We start from the raw sequence: 16,797 nt of genomic DNA, 5'->3' as shown, positions 1-16,797 counted from the left end.
TCATCTGAACGTATTGATTCAGACAATAAAGGGAAACAATGATGGGATGAACGAGCGAACGAGGGCGAGGTCGGTGTCTACATTCAGACTGCTCCTCTGAATAAAAAAATAAAAATCACAGTCTACAAACACCTATAGCTTCCTGATGTTCACAGACGAGGGCGTCGGGCCAGAGCGCACTATGATCACTAATAATGGAGGCTGAGATTCAAAAGGTATTCGCTTCATATGACAACACCATATGCACAGATGGGCCGCATATGGATCTTCAAGTCAAGAACAAAGACGACGGCTTGGCCGTATGCATGCTTGCAATGAAATAAAGCAACAGCCAGTTGTCAACATATGTCGAATGTAAGGATGCATGCTCAAGTCTACACATTTACAACAAAAATGAGCCATCACTGAACTTACTTAGTGCTATATAAATAAAGTAGGGCAGTCTAACAATTAATTGCGATTAATCACATCCAAAATAAAAGTTTGTGTTTACATAATATATGTGGGTGCACTGTGTATAATTATTATATATATATATATATATATATATATATAAATATATAAAAATATAAAAGCACACACATGCTTGTATATATTTAAGAAATATTTCCATGTAGTATATATAGAGAGATTTATTCAGTAATTTCACTTAAATAACAATTACTAGGTAATTATCATTGCCATTTAAGTGAAATCACTGAACTTAAATATACAAGCTTGATAAAAATTATCATTCTAGAAGAAAATTTCAAATGGCACTTAGAGGCTTTTGCATCTGAACTCTTCAAATATAAATATTTTATATACAAAAAAATTTATAAAAAATAATTTAATAAAAAATATTTTTTCCTTCTTAAATATACATGCCTGTGTGTGTATTATATATAAAATAATTATACACAGTGCACCCACATATATTATGTAAACACAAACTTTTATTTTGGATGCGATTAATCGCAATTAATCGTTTGACTTGACACTTTGACAGAGAACGCCAATGCATTTCCATTATAGAAACAGAGCGAAAAAGGTTTGCAACCAAAAATTGCAACGCAAAATTCATTCCCGCTTCTGTTTGCAGCATGTTAGGCGATAGTGTTGTAAGATAGTGGTGTTATTGGTTTAGCGAGCGCTCAGGGCCTTGTGACCACACTCCCCCCGTCCACAGCACTGGATGCCGCTCAACTATGTGGATGTTGGGAAGCGGAGCACATTCCAGTCAATCACGCTCCGAAACGCATACACAAGTGCCTACTGGGAAACGTCTTTCTTTAGGCTTGAAGATAATACAGGGAGAAACAATAATGACGTAATGGCAGTGTGTCGTCGAGAGGAAGTCAAACTCCTTGATCCTCTCCAGATACTTGACTCTCAGATTGAAGTGCGCAGATACCGAGAGACACCACGATCCTCCAGAAAAAGGTCAAACGCTACAGAAAATGACTGCCGAATGCTTACTATACGCACTTCATTTCTCTCATGTTTGTGATTTTACCATCGCCACAAACCTCGTTTACTAGGGGAAAATCCTTCCAATATAAGATCTAGGGCTGTCATACGATTAATCGCATCCAAAATAAAAGTTTGTGTTTACTTAATATATGTGGGTGCACTGTGTACAATTATTTTATATATATAAATACACACATATGCATGAATATTTAAGAAAAAAATATTATTTGTATATAAAATATTTGTATTATAAATTATATACATGAAAATATTTCTTAAGCATGCGTGTGTATTTATATATATAAAATAATATACAGTGCACCCACATATATTATGTAAACACAAACTTTTATTTTGGATGCGATTAATCGTTTGACAGCCCTAATAAGATGAATAAATAGTTAAATCTACTTATATTACAGAGTACATAGGCTAACACACACAGTTTCTGCCAATTCCAATGTTAATGTTAAGCATCTATAAATAGTATGTTTATCTGTTTATCTCTGAATTCACCTTATAAAACAAAGAAAATATATTTTTAGCGGGTCATGAAGATAAAACGCATATATAATGACGAATACTACAAATCAAGTGGGAAGCTCGCCTTGCTCGAATTTCAACATTTACGCCACTAATTTAGCTGGGTTTTATGGCAAAACTATATTTCCCATCATTCCCTGTGGAAGCATGACTAAAACACAAGGCATCGATTAAACACACACCAAATGCATTTTTTTGTACTATAAAAGCTTCCGATCTTCACTCACACAGAAATGTGAAGATGCCCAGCAAGTCTTTATTCTGACCAACAAACTTTTGCTGATAATTTACTCGCCCCTGTGTCATCCAAGATGTCCATGTCTTTCTTTCTTCAGTGGAAAAGAAATTAAGGTTTTTGATGAGAACATTCCAGGATTTTCTCCATATAATGGACTTCAATGGGGTCCAAACGGTTCAAGGTCCAAAAGACAGTTTCAGTGCAAACTGTTCAAAGGGCTTTAAACGATTCCAGACGATGAATAAGGGTCTTATCAAGCGAAACGATCGCTCATTTAATAAATAAATAACAAAGTTTAAGTTTTAGAAGCTCAAATGCTCGCCTTGCTCTGTTCTGTGATGCGCGTTCGTGACTCTCCTGTTCCATCAAAATGAACAAATCTTTTTAGGTGTCATTTAGTTCATTCAACAAACGAAATGAATGAGTTGACTCGGGAAAAGATTCGTTCATTTTGATGAACGCGTTCGAACAGAAGAGTCACGAACGCGCTTGATAAGACCCTTATTCATCGTCGTTTAAAGCCGCACTGAAACTCTCATTTGGACCTTAAACCGTTTGGTCCCCATTGAAGTCCATTATATGGAGAAAATCCTGGAATGTTTTCATCAAAAACCTTAATTTCTTTTCGAATGAAAAAAGAAAGACATGGACATCTCGGATGACATGGGGGTGAATAAATTATCAGCAAGTTTTTTTAAAAGTGAACTACTCCTTTAAACCCTCATCACACCATTTCTGAACTCATAAGAAACGGATGTTGTTCAACATGAGAACACAAAGCATGTAAACATTGGAGTGGGAGACTATCGTTCCCCCTTTTCCTGAAATGAATGGCTTTGGGGCACAGCAGTAGTCAGGAATGTAACATTCAGGCTAAACTTCACGATGAAGTCAAAATGCAGTTCGTTACGATGTGATATTTCGGAAATCTCTGCTACAGACCGGATTCCACAAGAGTGAATCTCTTTGACTGCTAATGCTAGTGATCAGCCCGTTTAACTGAAGTGTGTGTGTGTTGTGAAGCAAACTAGCGTCTGATACAGCAGACCCTGCAGAAGAGCAGCGCTTACGCCCTCCACCACAAACTACATCAAAGAGCATTGTGGGTGGAGCGCTAACTTTCAGTACATGGTGCAAATCTGTAGATTTACTGTCAATCCGACTCCTCAGAGAAGGCAAGCGTTTCATGCAAACCAGCTGATCTAATGCTAAATTATTAATACAATAAGGCTTCATCGGTTAACATGAACACACCATGAGCAAAACATTTATTACTTGATCTTTGTTGATGTTCGTTAATAAAAGATACAGCAGTTCGTTGTGTGTTCATGTTAGTCAAATACAACTTTTGATTTGAATCCTGTATTAGTAAATGTGGAATGTAACATTAATAAATGGTGTAGAAGTATTGTTATATAATAACTAATGAAACCTTATTGTAAAGTGTAAGCAAAATAATAACTTGACTAACATAAAAAAATAACGATAACACTTTATAATAAGGTTCATTAGTTAACATTAATGTATTAACTAACATGAACGAACATTTTCTACTGTATTAGTTAATGTTAGTTAATAAAAATCCAGCTGTTTGTTCATAATGTTAACTAATACATAATTTGATTTTAATAATGTATTAGTAAATGTTTAATAAATGCTGTAGAAGTATTGTTCATTCTTAGTTCATGTAAAATAACTAATATTACAATGTACCTTTTAGTAAAGTGTTACAAAAACGACTTATCTAATATTTAAAGAGAAAATATGCATTACATATGAAACAATATGCAGAATTTCTGGGAAATTATTTACATCATATGTATTTTCAAATGTGTAGTACAAAGCATCTTTTAGAAATCAAGTCTAATTTAGCATTTTTAATCCAACTTGAAACTTTTGGAAGTCTCATTAAACAAAAATGTGGTTCAGTGGTGTATCACACTGTAATAATGAACACACTTATTCTCATCAATAAAATTGTGGCAACAGATTACAAAAGCAATCTCATTAATAAAATTGAACAAATTAGAATTGAGTAACAATTAATCAAATTATTCCTTAAAAGTTAACCATTTAAAATGAGTAAAGTTTACACCAAAAAAAATAAACAAAAATATCTGAATAACAGGCAGACGTCAAAGATTAATTAAGAACTCTTTATTTTATATTGCCAACATTGAAGAATCACTGAAGGAGAAACCTAAAACAAACACTGATCACCATAATGGCGACTTAAATGTATGTTTTTTTTAAATATTTAATTTGATTAATTATTGCTCAATTCTAATGTGTTAAAGTGAATTAATAATATTGCTTGTAATCTGTAATCGTAAAATGTGCAAAAATAAGAATGCCACTTGATCAAATAACAGTTGATATCACATCTGGTTTATTGATCAAACTGAGAGCATTGCATTATGGGATTTGGCTCTAACATAGAGTGATCTGTTTGTACAGTGTAGGGATGGGACGATAACCGGTTTAACTATAAACCGTGATAAAATGTACTGACGGTTAGTATTATTGTTTAAAATTTAACTATCATTAAAACCGTGTTTGATTATCGCGATTTTAATAACTCACTGAATCCTGTCGGCCAGTCTGACGCAGGCGCGCAGCACGCAATATTTTTTTTAATTACTATTCGAGAAGGAATGGCGGAAGGGAGTGACCGTGCTCAGGAGGTTTTTCAGCCTTTTAAGAGGACCAAATCTGAGGTGTGGTCATATTTTGGGTTTTACAAAAGTCCTGAGGGAAACTTGATCGAGGATGGTCACCCTGTCTGCCGAACAAAAAGTCACTGCAATAGAAACACTTCAAATCTGCCGAGTCGTCTTGGTGTGATCATCACCCGAACGCGAGGCAAGTTAACTTTGATCTTAATACCAAAACTACGTCTGGGAAACAATTTGGCACGAAATGTTGTTTTGAGTTGAAACATTTTATGTCACTCACTTGAAATAGACATGAAGCTTCCGCGAAGAAAAGTTCGTAGCAAGTGGATTTGAGCCAAAGACGAACGAACAACTTCAAACAAGACTATTATTAAGAGTGATATTTTAAGGGATAGTAAAGTATAGATACATCACGTATTAAACCGATTTTATTTTTACCACAGAATTACGGGGACATCTTGAATTGATAATGAGATTAGCTAATGTGTTAAATCTTACCTGTTTATGAATTCATTTTGTAAAACAATCGTCCAGACGAGATATATCACACCAATATTATCAAACTATGTAAACAATAAATCAACTCTGATTTCATTTTTGCAATACAATCAAAAACCGGAGACGCAAGACGGCAAGTTGTATTTGAATGAAACAAGAGCGTGCGTCCGTTGTGATATGGATGTGCGCTGTGTAATAATGTGTTGCTATTGACGACGGGCATTATAAAGAAGCAAATGCCATAGAATAGAAACTTGCCTAAAAAACTGCATAGAGAGGCTTGTTTTATTTGTTGTTTGTTGATTTTCAATTATAAAACTTGTTGAAATGTTTTCAGTGTGAGCATCAGTTCTTTTTGAGCACTTTTCATAAATTTTTAACAAAACCGTGATAATATTGATAATCACGATTATTTTGGACACTATAATCGTGATATGAAATTTTCATACCGTCCCATCCCTAGTACAGTGTAAAAATGAATACGCTTTATCTAATCAAAAAAATTGTGGCAACAGATTACAAGCAATATTATTAATTAAATTGAACAAATTAGATTATTCCTTAAAAGTTAACCATTTAAAATGAGTAAAGTTTACACCCAAAAATTAAACAAAAATATCTAAATAACAGACGTCAAAAATTTATTAAGAACTCTTTATTTTATATTGCCAACACTGAAGACACCTGACGTTAACAAGCAGAATCACAGAAGGAGAAACCTAAAACAAACACTGATCACCATAATGGTGACTTAAATGTATGTTTTTTTTAAATATTAACTTTTAAGGAATTAATTTGATTAATTATTTGCTCAATTCTAATGTGTTAAAGTGAATTAATAATATTGCTTGTAATCTGTTGCCACAATTTTTTGATTAGATAAAGCAGTGCAAGTCAACCACATTGCATTACAGTAGTAGAGAATTCTATGCATATATATATATATAAAAAAGTGCATGCATGCATGCATACGTGTCATATATTGCAGGAATAGTATGCTAATTACATTACGCATCGGTTCATTTACATATTTTGACATTCAATAATTTATTTCAGGAACAAAGTGAGAAAAATCTTGGTATCTTCCTCCGAAACATCTCAAACGTGTGATTGGAGGGTGAAAGAGTGGCATCACGACTTTACGAAGCAAGAACAGACACACTGACCTCAAATCCACCAGACTCTCTCTCTCTCTCTCTCTCTTCCACATGGCATTTCTGACGGCCACAAAACCAACAGCCTCATGCAAGATTTAAGTTGTACATCTTAAATTTTGCACTTCTGTGTATGAATGACAGAAATGTTAACGCAGGCATACGGATTTTCTTTCCACTGGCTCAGTGAGCTGGAACACACATTACAGTCAGCGTGTGCATTTTTTATTCTTTCTCTTAGACACACACACACACTTTCTGGGTTAATAAGGCTGATGGAAATCACCGTCTCCTTTGATGCGAGATCAATAACCAAATCAGTTTATTCTGTCCCGTTATATCATTACGCCGCTACGACACCGTCTTCTTCATCTGATCGATACACCTCAGAGACTCGCGTGTGGTTCTGCCATTAACATCAACGCTAGAATTTCAAAAAACTCGAGGATTTCCGAGAACAACGTCCTGACTCAAACTATAATAATGGAAAATGACATCACTCGGTCTCTTCGAGATTTAACCGTCAACTGAAAGCGGTGACATATAGCAGGTTGACCTCTGACCTTTTCAGCCGCCTTTGTTGTTTTATTACACATCAGCATCATGCATCACATGATCCCCCGTATCTGCTGTTAATTCCCATTGATCTTTAACAGCTGAGCATATTGGCAAACATATCGCAAGCAAAAGACACCTAATAGGATCAGCATTAAAGAACCAATCAGATGGAAACATAACACACGGCTGGAACGGCCGAACTTGAACCTGGTGACCTTTCAGGCTCGGTGCGATCAATACGAGAAGCCTCACTGAGGGATGCATATATGATGTTTGCATCGTTCCCAGAGTTATAATGCCACCCTAGTTTCCACAGCAATCCGTTTGGAGGAGCGAGCGTGCAATAATCCCGCAGTGTACATCAATTGTTGATGAAACACACACACTTCTCCCACAAGATCAGTGCTGCAAGCAACATCCTTCACATGCACAAAAAAAAAGATGAGTAAATATAGGGTAACGTGGCTATATTTATGAGAATCATCGCTTTGTTGCATCCCCGCCCCCTACGTATGATGGAAAGCAAAACAAATTCCTGTCCTGAATTGGGTCTCGGCTCGTTCGTCACGGTGAGCTCTACCTATCGGGGCTAATCCGGGTCTGCTGAAAGCACACACACACCCCCCATTCCACCGTCGCAAGATTGCATCTTTTATTTATCGCTGCTTGGCTTTATTTTTGCAGAGCATTCCATACTGGGATGCAATCAGCCAAGAAACCCTCCCCGTGCGCGCAGGCTTGTCATTTCCCATCGCCGGAGCTCGGAATGAGGCGCACACAAAGGGAAAAAGCGCTTCTCTCTGAATCAAAAGCAGAGAGCTCCACGTAGCCTGTTGGAAAAAGGGCAAGAGCCCTTGATCTTCCGAGACAGCCAGTCCGTTTTTAAGAGGCTCCAGGCCGGGAAGACACACGGGCTTGTGTGTATGTGTGTGCGCGCGCGTTCCTGAGAGCAGAAACCCATTTTGGCTGAAGGGTGAGGGCATAAAGCCCAGCTGAGGCGCCTCTCCTCCAGCAGGCTACGGACGCGGAGGAGGGGGGGAATGGTCATGCAGAAAATTATGTTTGCTGATTCCATTACAATTCAAATTAAGCAAAGGCACTAATGTGATTAAAATCTTGAATTGTTTCCAAAGGGCGGAGAGCCACGGCTAATTGCAGGGACTTTTAAAAACAAAGCTGGATAAAGTTGCGATACGACAAAGCGGGTGAATCATTAGATGGAGTGCCGAATAACGCATTCGCAGCTATTCTGACAATTTCGAGACGCGCGCTGACGTCACAAGGGTCAGCTGGAACGTAGGGGCCATTTAAAAAAAAAAATGAGGCACTGCGTCTTTAAATCGCCATTCCTCCCACCCCTTTCCCAAATCTTTTCCATTTAACAAGCAGTGAAAGAAAATAAAAAGCCGCTTTTGTTTCCCTTCCTTTTGGAGGGTGACAGAAAGCTGAAAAGACACAAGCGAACATGAAAATGGGAACAAAGTGCCAATTTCAATAGGGATGCCTGACGGCTATTTGATATGCGCACCCGCTAAATAAAAAAACCAAGTGTGTGTTTCGCAGCGAAAACAGAGCCTTTGCGATAAAAACACATTCGCGTATGGGCTAGTACTGCTTTTTAGTTGACATGACAGCTCTACATCCAGAAGTAGACTTACTACGCCAATAATACCTCCCTCCCCCCACGCTTTCACTTCAGAAAAATAAACAGACCAGACAACCTTCGCAAGATTTGACATTTCGACCGCCATACGTGAAAATACACGATAAACACGCGAACACACCGACTAAAGTTCAACACCACACGACACGACACAGATGCGACGGAATAACGAAAACAACACGTTTTAAACCCTGAATGGATCGCGCGACATCGAACTCCACTTCCGCGCTGTTTATCTCGCGCGGACACATTGTAGCGCTTTTGTATTTAGAACGTTCGAAAACGTATCGGTAAGTTCGCAACGAAACGTCATTGATCCAGGCACCCTGTCGGGAGATTTAAACCCGTTGTAGTCCTCCTTTTGTTCGATGCAAATTCAATAGTCCCTTTCATTCCCGACTCGTGTTCCTCTTTTAAACGACAACCGAACGCTTTCGCTCGACCGTGTTGATGATGCTGGTGACTGGAATAGAAATAAAAGGAAAGATTTTCCAAGCCGCGGGCTTTACATCCACACTCACCGACTTGTAATACGTTGTCCACACAGCCGCTCTCCAGCAATGCGATGCCGCGTCGGAACGGTAACCGCGTCTCGTCAACGCTCTCCCCGCTGGACGCGCTCTCCTCTCCGCCCGTGTTGAACGAGGAATACATGCAGATCTCCCGTTCGCTCCTCGGGAAAGACCAGTACACGATCCGCCGCTGTACGGGCTCCGGGATGCGCTCGAAACGCTCCTCCACCCGTTGGAACGGCCACTTCTCCGCTACTTTCCGCGCTGCAATGTCCAAAAGCGATTCGGGGCTCTGGGTTTTGCTGGATCCCCCTTGACCAGAACCCGAACCTCCGCATACGGTTCCACCGGCTCGCTGCCCCGGTCTACATGTCGTGCTATACCCGGGTCGGCAGCAGAGCCGTTTAGCTGGGGGCTGAACGCGCTCCGCCATGATCGCACTGCTTTAACGGCAAGGGCGGAAGTCGCCGTACTATATAAACGGGATAAGGAAAGGAAAAGGCTGCGACGCGCATCGATTGTTCGCCGTGTAAGGACAGCCTGGACTTATTTGGTCAAAAGGGCGGGGCTTCGGGGTCTTTGTGTAGACTAAATACGAAAGGGGCGTGGCTTGTGCGTCTGCAGCTGGGCTAAAAAAGGAATGGGGGCGGGGTTACTGCTGGAGTCATAATGAGAGTCATAAGTTCACAACAGGAAGAGGCAGGAGAGGTGTTGGAAGGAATATCCTTATTTTGACACTGAATTAATTTTCACTTCTTAAATCCAATAGCCTAACAAAAAAATCCCTAAGATTTGTCAAGAAATATTTAATGAAAATACATGTAGGCAACTTAAAAGCTTTCTTTGTATAATGCATGCAAAACAAGTGTATCAGATGCCTTCTTTCTTGTTTTTATATTGTTATCATTTATCTTTCTTTATTTGTTTCATGTATATGTATTTGTATGTAATTCATTGACAATGTTATGTTATTGAGCATAAAAAACGTTGTCGACAAACTAATGAAGAAAACAGAGAAGTCGTCGGGATTATAGGAAATGATAAATAAATAAGGATAAGAAATGGTGGAGTCTCGAGCCTGGCTCCCACACTAGCTGTCAAACTATACAAACATATACTTTCCTCCTGTATACAGATCTATTTATACTGTGTGTTTCCAAAATGTGAGCAACCACTGAGCAAGACACCTGATACTGCTGAGAAAAAAAAAATGTAACACAAATATCTTAAACATGTACATTCAAAAGAAGGAGCAATATGCTGTATAACATTTCGATTTTTAAATGTTTTTGAAAGAAGTCTCTTCTGCACCAAGCCTGCATTTCATTAGAAATACAATAAAAAACTGTAATATTGTGAAATATTTTTGTAATGTAAATCAGCTGTTCCATCAAGTGTAATTTAAAGCTGAATTTATCATCAGCTGAATCATTACTCCAGTCTTCAGGGTCACTCACAGCATGATCCTTCAGAAATCACTCTAATATGATGATTTGATGATCAAGAAACAGTTATGATTATTATCGATGTAAATAAATGAACGTGTTAGCTGCTTAGTATTTTTGTGGAAACTGTTTTTTCAGGATTCTTTGATGAACAGAAAGGTCAGCATTTATTATAAATATAACTTTTTTGTAATATTTATTAATTTACTGTATTTTTTTATCAATTTAATGTGCCTATGCTAAATTAAATTATTAATTTATTTTATTTTATTTATTTACTTTATTACATCTCACTTGCCCCAAACTGTTGAATGGCAGTGTAGGCTATCATGATTTCCCAAAAAAAATTGATAATAATTTTAATGAGAATCAAATCATCATATTAGAGTGATTTCTGAAGGATCATGTGACACTGAAGACTGGAGTAATGATGCTGAAAATTCAGGAATAAATTACACTTTACTATATTCACATAGAAAACAGTAATTTTAGATTGTAATAATATTTCACAGTTTTTAGTGTATTTATTTTTTTGATCAAATAAATGCAGCCTTTCTGAGCAAAACCTTTGACCATTCAAGCTGATAGAAGAGCAACTTTGACTGAAATAACCACTCGTTACAACCGAGGTATGCAGCAAAGACACAACACACACAACCTTGAGGCGGATGGGCTACAACAGCAGAAGACCCCACCGGGTACCACTCATCTCCACTACAAATAGCAAAAAGAGGCCACAATTTGCAAGAGCTCACCAAAACTGGACAATTGAAGACTGGAAAAATGTTTTCTCGATTTCTGTTGAGACATTCAGATGGTCGAGTCAGAATTTGGCGTAAACAGAATGAGAACATGGATCATCATGCCTTGTTCCCACTGTGCAGCTGGTGGTGGTGGTGTAATGGTGTGGGGATGTTTTCTTGGCACACTTTAGGCCCCTTAGTGCCAATTGGGCATCGTTTAAATGCCACGGCCTACCTGAGCATTGCTTCTGACCATGTCCATCCCTTTATGGCCTCCATATCCCCATCCTCTGATTGCTACTTCCAGCAGGATAATGCACCATGTCACAAAGCTGGAATCATTTCAAACTGGTTTCTTGAACATGTCAATGAGTTGACTGTAGTAAGATGGCCGCCACAGTCACCAGATCTCAACCCAATAGAGCATCTTTGGGATGTGGTGGAACGGGAGCTTCGTGCCCTGGATGTGCATCCCACAAATCTCCATCAACTGCAAGATGCTATCCTATCAATATGGGCCAACATTTCTAAAGAACGCTTTCAGCACCTTGTTGAATCAATGCCACGTAGAATTAAGGCGAAAGGGTCAAACACAGTATATATTGTTTCATTTGAACCCTTAAATAATAAAATCTGTCTCTCAAAAAATCTGTGAAAACCCCTGACCTAAAGGGAATATGGGCTGATAACTAAACTTTGGACATTCATATATTTACATTCCCAAATATAACGACCTCGATACTTGGTATTGAATCGAAAAGAAAAGGAGTGTATTTGCTCGTCATTCCTTTGATAAATATTTCTTCCCTTGTTCAAATGTTATATTTTACGCAGCTTTGCTAAATGCTAAGCAGATTTAGCAGATCTATTCATCTTAAATGCAGAGGGAAAAGGTTTGCTCCCAATTTAAACGGATCAAACATATGCTCAGAGAATTATCCTGAAGGGAAATCAATGCAAACTTTCCTATGCCACATTTCAGGAGTCGCTTTTGTGAGTTATCATGCGTGTCTTTCATATTTGGCCTTATCTTTGCTACAGTAAGACACGTTCAATTAACTCAGTTCATGTGGGGTAAAGTGTTTTTCATTTTCTTTAGGTGGTTCCTTGTGCTGCATGTGATCGAGTGACAGATCTGAAGCCCACAGCAGGAGTCTGTGATAAAACTACAAAAGGAGAACTACCACCTAACGAGAAAGAACGCTAATTTAATTTCATGCAAGAGTCTCACCGGTGATATTAAAAAGTGTGGCCTCAGGGTAAGTTTAATTGATTGAGAAATGTGATGTAACTAATTGCAACTCAATGGCGGGATGTTGTAATCTCCAGCCGATCAATGCAATGCATTTCAGATTAGCGTCCGCACAATTTGATCTTCCCTCATCTGTCATCTCAGATCTCTAATGGACACACGCAGCGGAGCATACCGTATAGCGTTTAGTAGAGTTTTTGATGAAAGCATGTGGTTTAGTTTAATACTTCCAAAAATGAAGCACTTATCTTTTTTATTTAATTTGCCTAACTGTCTTTTATATAGGCCTATACGTAGTTTACTAAGTTGAAAGTTTGAAAAAAACTATTAAAAGTTTGTTTTTCATGATAATGTCAAAAAACACAATGCACTTCAAATAATTCATAATAAACATTTTTAGAAAAAAAAAAAGATTCTGCACAGACCTCTAGGGTTCTTGACTCCATTTTAAAGTCAAAAAGGTCTTATATAAAGAGAAACGTCTTATAGTCAATCATTTTATCCCTCGAAGGGGTCATCGGATGCCCATTTTCCACTTGGTATGATTCTTTAGGGTCTTCATGTAAAGTTTGTAACATACTTTGGTTAAAATTCCTCAGCGGTTGTGTAAAACAACACCCTTTTTAGAGAGTTTTAACCAGTATAACAAAAAGTGTTTATAAAACCATATGTGTCATAGAAAGTAAGAGAGCAAATCCATCACATCCTTTTGACTTTCCCCGCAAAATCCTTCACATAAAAATGAGTCTAGGCTTTCATAGACAAAGGAAGTTGGGGAAGGCCTTATTTTTTAAGTTAGGTCACAAGCTGTTCACACTGAAGTAAAAAAAAGCAATTAATGCATTAAAATTATTGCATAATACTGCTTGTTTAACAAATTATTTCAATTGCTTCTAGTGATGAAGTGTTTAAATGCTGTTTACATGCATATAAAATCTAAGCTAACATTTTATTTCACAGGGTCCTTGTTACATATGTTACACTAATAACTGTCAAACGATTAATCGTGATTAATCGAATCCAAAATAAAAACTTGTGTTTACTAACTATATGTGTGTGCACTGTGTATAACTATTTTGTATATATATAAATACACACACATGTATTTAAGAAAAAAAATATTATTTATATATAAAATATTTATATTTATACATAAGTTATATATAAATCTATATACATTATATACATGAAAATATTTCTTAAATATATACCAGCATGTGTGTGTATTTATATATATAAAATAATTACACATGCCCACATATATTATGTAAACAAAAACTTTTATGTATTAATCGTTTGACAGCCCTAGTAATAATAGTAAACTAACCCTGAATCAAACCCTAATTAAAAGTAAACTATAGTAAGTGCATGTAGTTGCTTTATATTACTCAGATATATAATTAAACTGTATGACACCTTAAAATAAAGTGTAACAAAATCTAATGAGTTTGTCCGTATAAAATCACTATCAATAAACAGGTTCACATTCAGTTGTTGCTTTACTCAGGAAAAGTTCAGGTTGCTCCGTCATAGAGGACAAACTTTTGTTCATGCATATGGAGTTGTATCCTGGATAACTGCCCTGCTAATTAGGATAATTGATCAAAGGATCCGTACTGGCTTGGCCAAAACAAATCTGTTTGATCTGACAACATTTTGGCATCATGTAAATGACAGCTGGCAAACCCGCGAGTCTGGGGATTTGGACTGGCCCGAGTCCCCTGTACTCTGATCTTTCCCATGTTTTTAATTATACAGACACACACTGATTCACCAGAGCAAGACTTTTTTGCTGGTATTAAACTCCAACACTTTTGTTTCCCTGTAAAGCGCGTCGATGGATTTACGGCGGCATCGGCTCGTGTTTCATGTCAAGTTTTTAGCATGACAAGCGAAATGTCACATGTTCAAGCATTTCAGGGATAAAACATTTATTGATTCGCCACTTTATTCAACAAAGAAGTGCAAGTGATTATATGATTGTAATATTGAATATAATATTTTAGTGTTATATTGATTAAATATTGCAATGACTAAACATAAAAAACAAAGTTTCAAAATATACCTTTTCTAACAGTGTTATTTTATTTTTATTCAAATTTTAAAGTAGGTTTTATTTAGTTTCGTTTTTAGTTATGTGCTTTTATTATTTTTTTTATTTTGCTATTAAGGTTCAATTTTATTTTATTTAAGTTTTAGTTAGTTTTAATTTATTTTAATTTAAGTTTTATTTTTATTATTCACAGTTAATAATTGTAGTGTTTCAAACCTATTTAAGTTTATTGCAACATTTCTCATTTCTGGTATCAAAGCTGCTTGTTTTTAAGCTTAATTTTTTAACAGAAGCTGGGTGGATGGATGGATTAAATTAACCATAATTCATTTTGTGATTTCATAAGTTTCAAGAACTGTATGTTGTTCAATTAAAAACAACAGTTATTGAGGGTAATTTTCAATTATAATATTATATAAAAATACATTTCAGTTGATTTATGTATTTTTTTGTTGCATTTTTCAATAAGATTAGAGTTAAATTATTTAATAATATTTAATACGAATACTTTTTTTTCATTTCAAGTTTGTTGAGAAGCACTAAAGCAGGTCACGTATGTCTGCATTTAAGTATGGCTTTATTCTGTTGGTCACAAACAAGAGAAGCGGAAGAAAACAAGCTAATTTCCAGCAGATTCTGAGAATTGTGGGTAGCCATGTAACGTTTTGCATTGTTCCCAAATACCTGTGTGAATCTCATTAGCATCAGTAACCCCTCCTGGTGCCGAGCAATCGGACCAGCGCTGTCATATCTCGGCATTCGCATCACGCTGGGGAGAAAATGTATGGGCCTCATTTTGAATATCTTTATTATTGTTCCATCTTGCCCTGCAGACAGGAATATGGAGCAGATATAATGACAGAAGCGTTTCTCCCTGCGTGAGCCACTGTGAGGGGGCAAGAGAGGGCATTCATCTATACTCTTAGTCACGTGCACACTTCATACTGTCAACTTTGCTTTTGCAGTAACTTAATGCACATAATTCAGCTTTTAAAAGGGACAAATGCTTTTTTTAAGTTGTTTTCAGGCTCTCCTTGAACAGGTTTTCCTGCTTGAATGTTGATTATTTTCCTCATATTCTCCATTGTTGCGGCTCCTCTCTTCCCAGTCTGTCAGTAACGCTCTGTTTACTTCCTGTCTCTATGAAGCCCCTCCTTCTGAAAAGCACACTGTGCTCTGATTGGTTGGCTGGATCAGTGAGTTGTGATTGGTTGAGTGCTTCGAGTGTGTTTGGGAAATGTTACTAACTAACTCAACCAGGCCCCGCCCCTTTATTCTGCATATTAATTATTTAAATGAGGAATATTGTGACATGTTTGTTCCTGGCACACATTTTACAAGAAAAAAAAACATTTCACTTTTAATTCCATGCCATTTCGTTGTAATTTTAAATAAATTTAGCAATCAATATTGATTCAAAGTAAATCCTGCCCTACAAATTTTTCAATCATTTGGACGACTTTAAAGATGCTTTTTATCATTTAACAGATATATCCGCTTTCATTGCATAGAAGAGCAACTTTCTGCTTTTGTCGCATGGACATTTCTTTATGTTTATTATTTTGGCTGTTTTTATTTAAATAATTTGTTTTAGTTCTTTTCACCCTAATCAAATAACTGCAAACATGTTCATCTTTATTTCCTTTGTGCATGCATGCTCACAAAAGCAGTAATAAATGTGTGTTTCTACACAAGATTCCAGAGCAAACAGCATTACACAATGTACGTTTTCCATTCGGCCTTTTCCCTTTCTGTACGGAGAGCTATTTCTATCTAGTGCCATTGTCCTAATTGTTACACGCCAATGAATAGTTCTTTTTATAATGCTCCTTTCCATTCTTAAGCTGGCTTTTTACATGTCCCGCTCCATCCCTGCACATGGACCAAAAAAATCTATTTAGCCCGAGTCATTTCTTCCCTTTGCTGGAGACAGCCACGGCGAGAGATAACTAACGACACTTCTGCCAGCACCGAGGGATTCTTTTATGCCAGGCTCATTTGCATTCTGATT

The 16,797-nt window shown here is 37.0% G+C and overlaps 1 protein-coding gene across 1 annotated transcript in view; it reads right to left on the bottom strand.

Moving 5' to 3' along the window:
• The window catches only part of zswim6 (zinc finger, SWIM-type containing 6), a 104,695-nt gene extending 94,899 nt beyond the window's left edge, over positions 1 to 9,796 (bottom strand). Inside the window, exon 1 of the mRNA XM_039676245.2 lies at positions 9,303 to 9,796. Within this exon, the coding sequence (XP_039532179.2) occupies positions 9,303 to 9,726 (424 nt within the window). The 5' untranslated portion in view covers positions 9,727 to 9,796. The remainder of the gene's footprint in view (positions 1 to 9,302) is intronic.
• Positions 9,797 to 16,797: the final 7,001 nt, after the last annotated feature.

This window comes from Pimephales promelas, chromosome 23 (assembly GCF_988280905.1).
Source record: "Pimephales promelas chromosome 23, fPimPro1.hap1.1, whole genome shotgun sequence".
Classification (NCBI taxonomy): Eukaryota; Metazoa; Chordata; class Actinopteri; order Cypriniformes; family Leuciscidae; genus Pimephales; species Pimephales promelas.
Note: the sequence above shows the minus strand (reverse complement) of the source record. Positions and strands in the feature narration are given on the sequence as shown.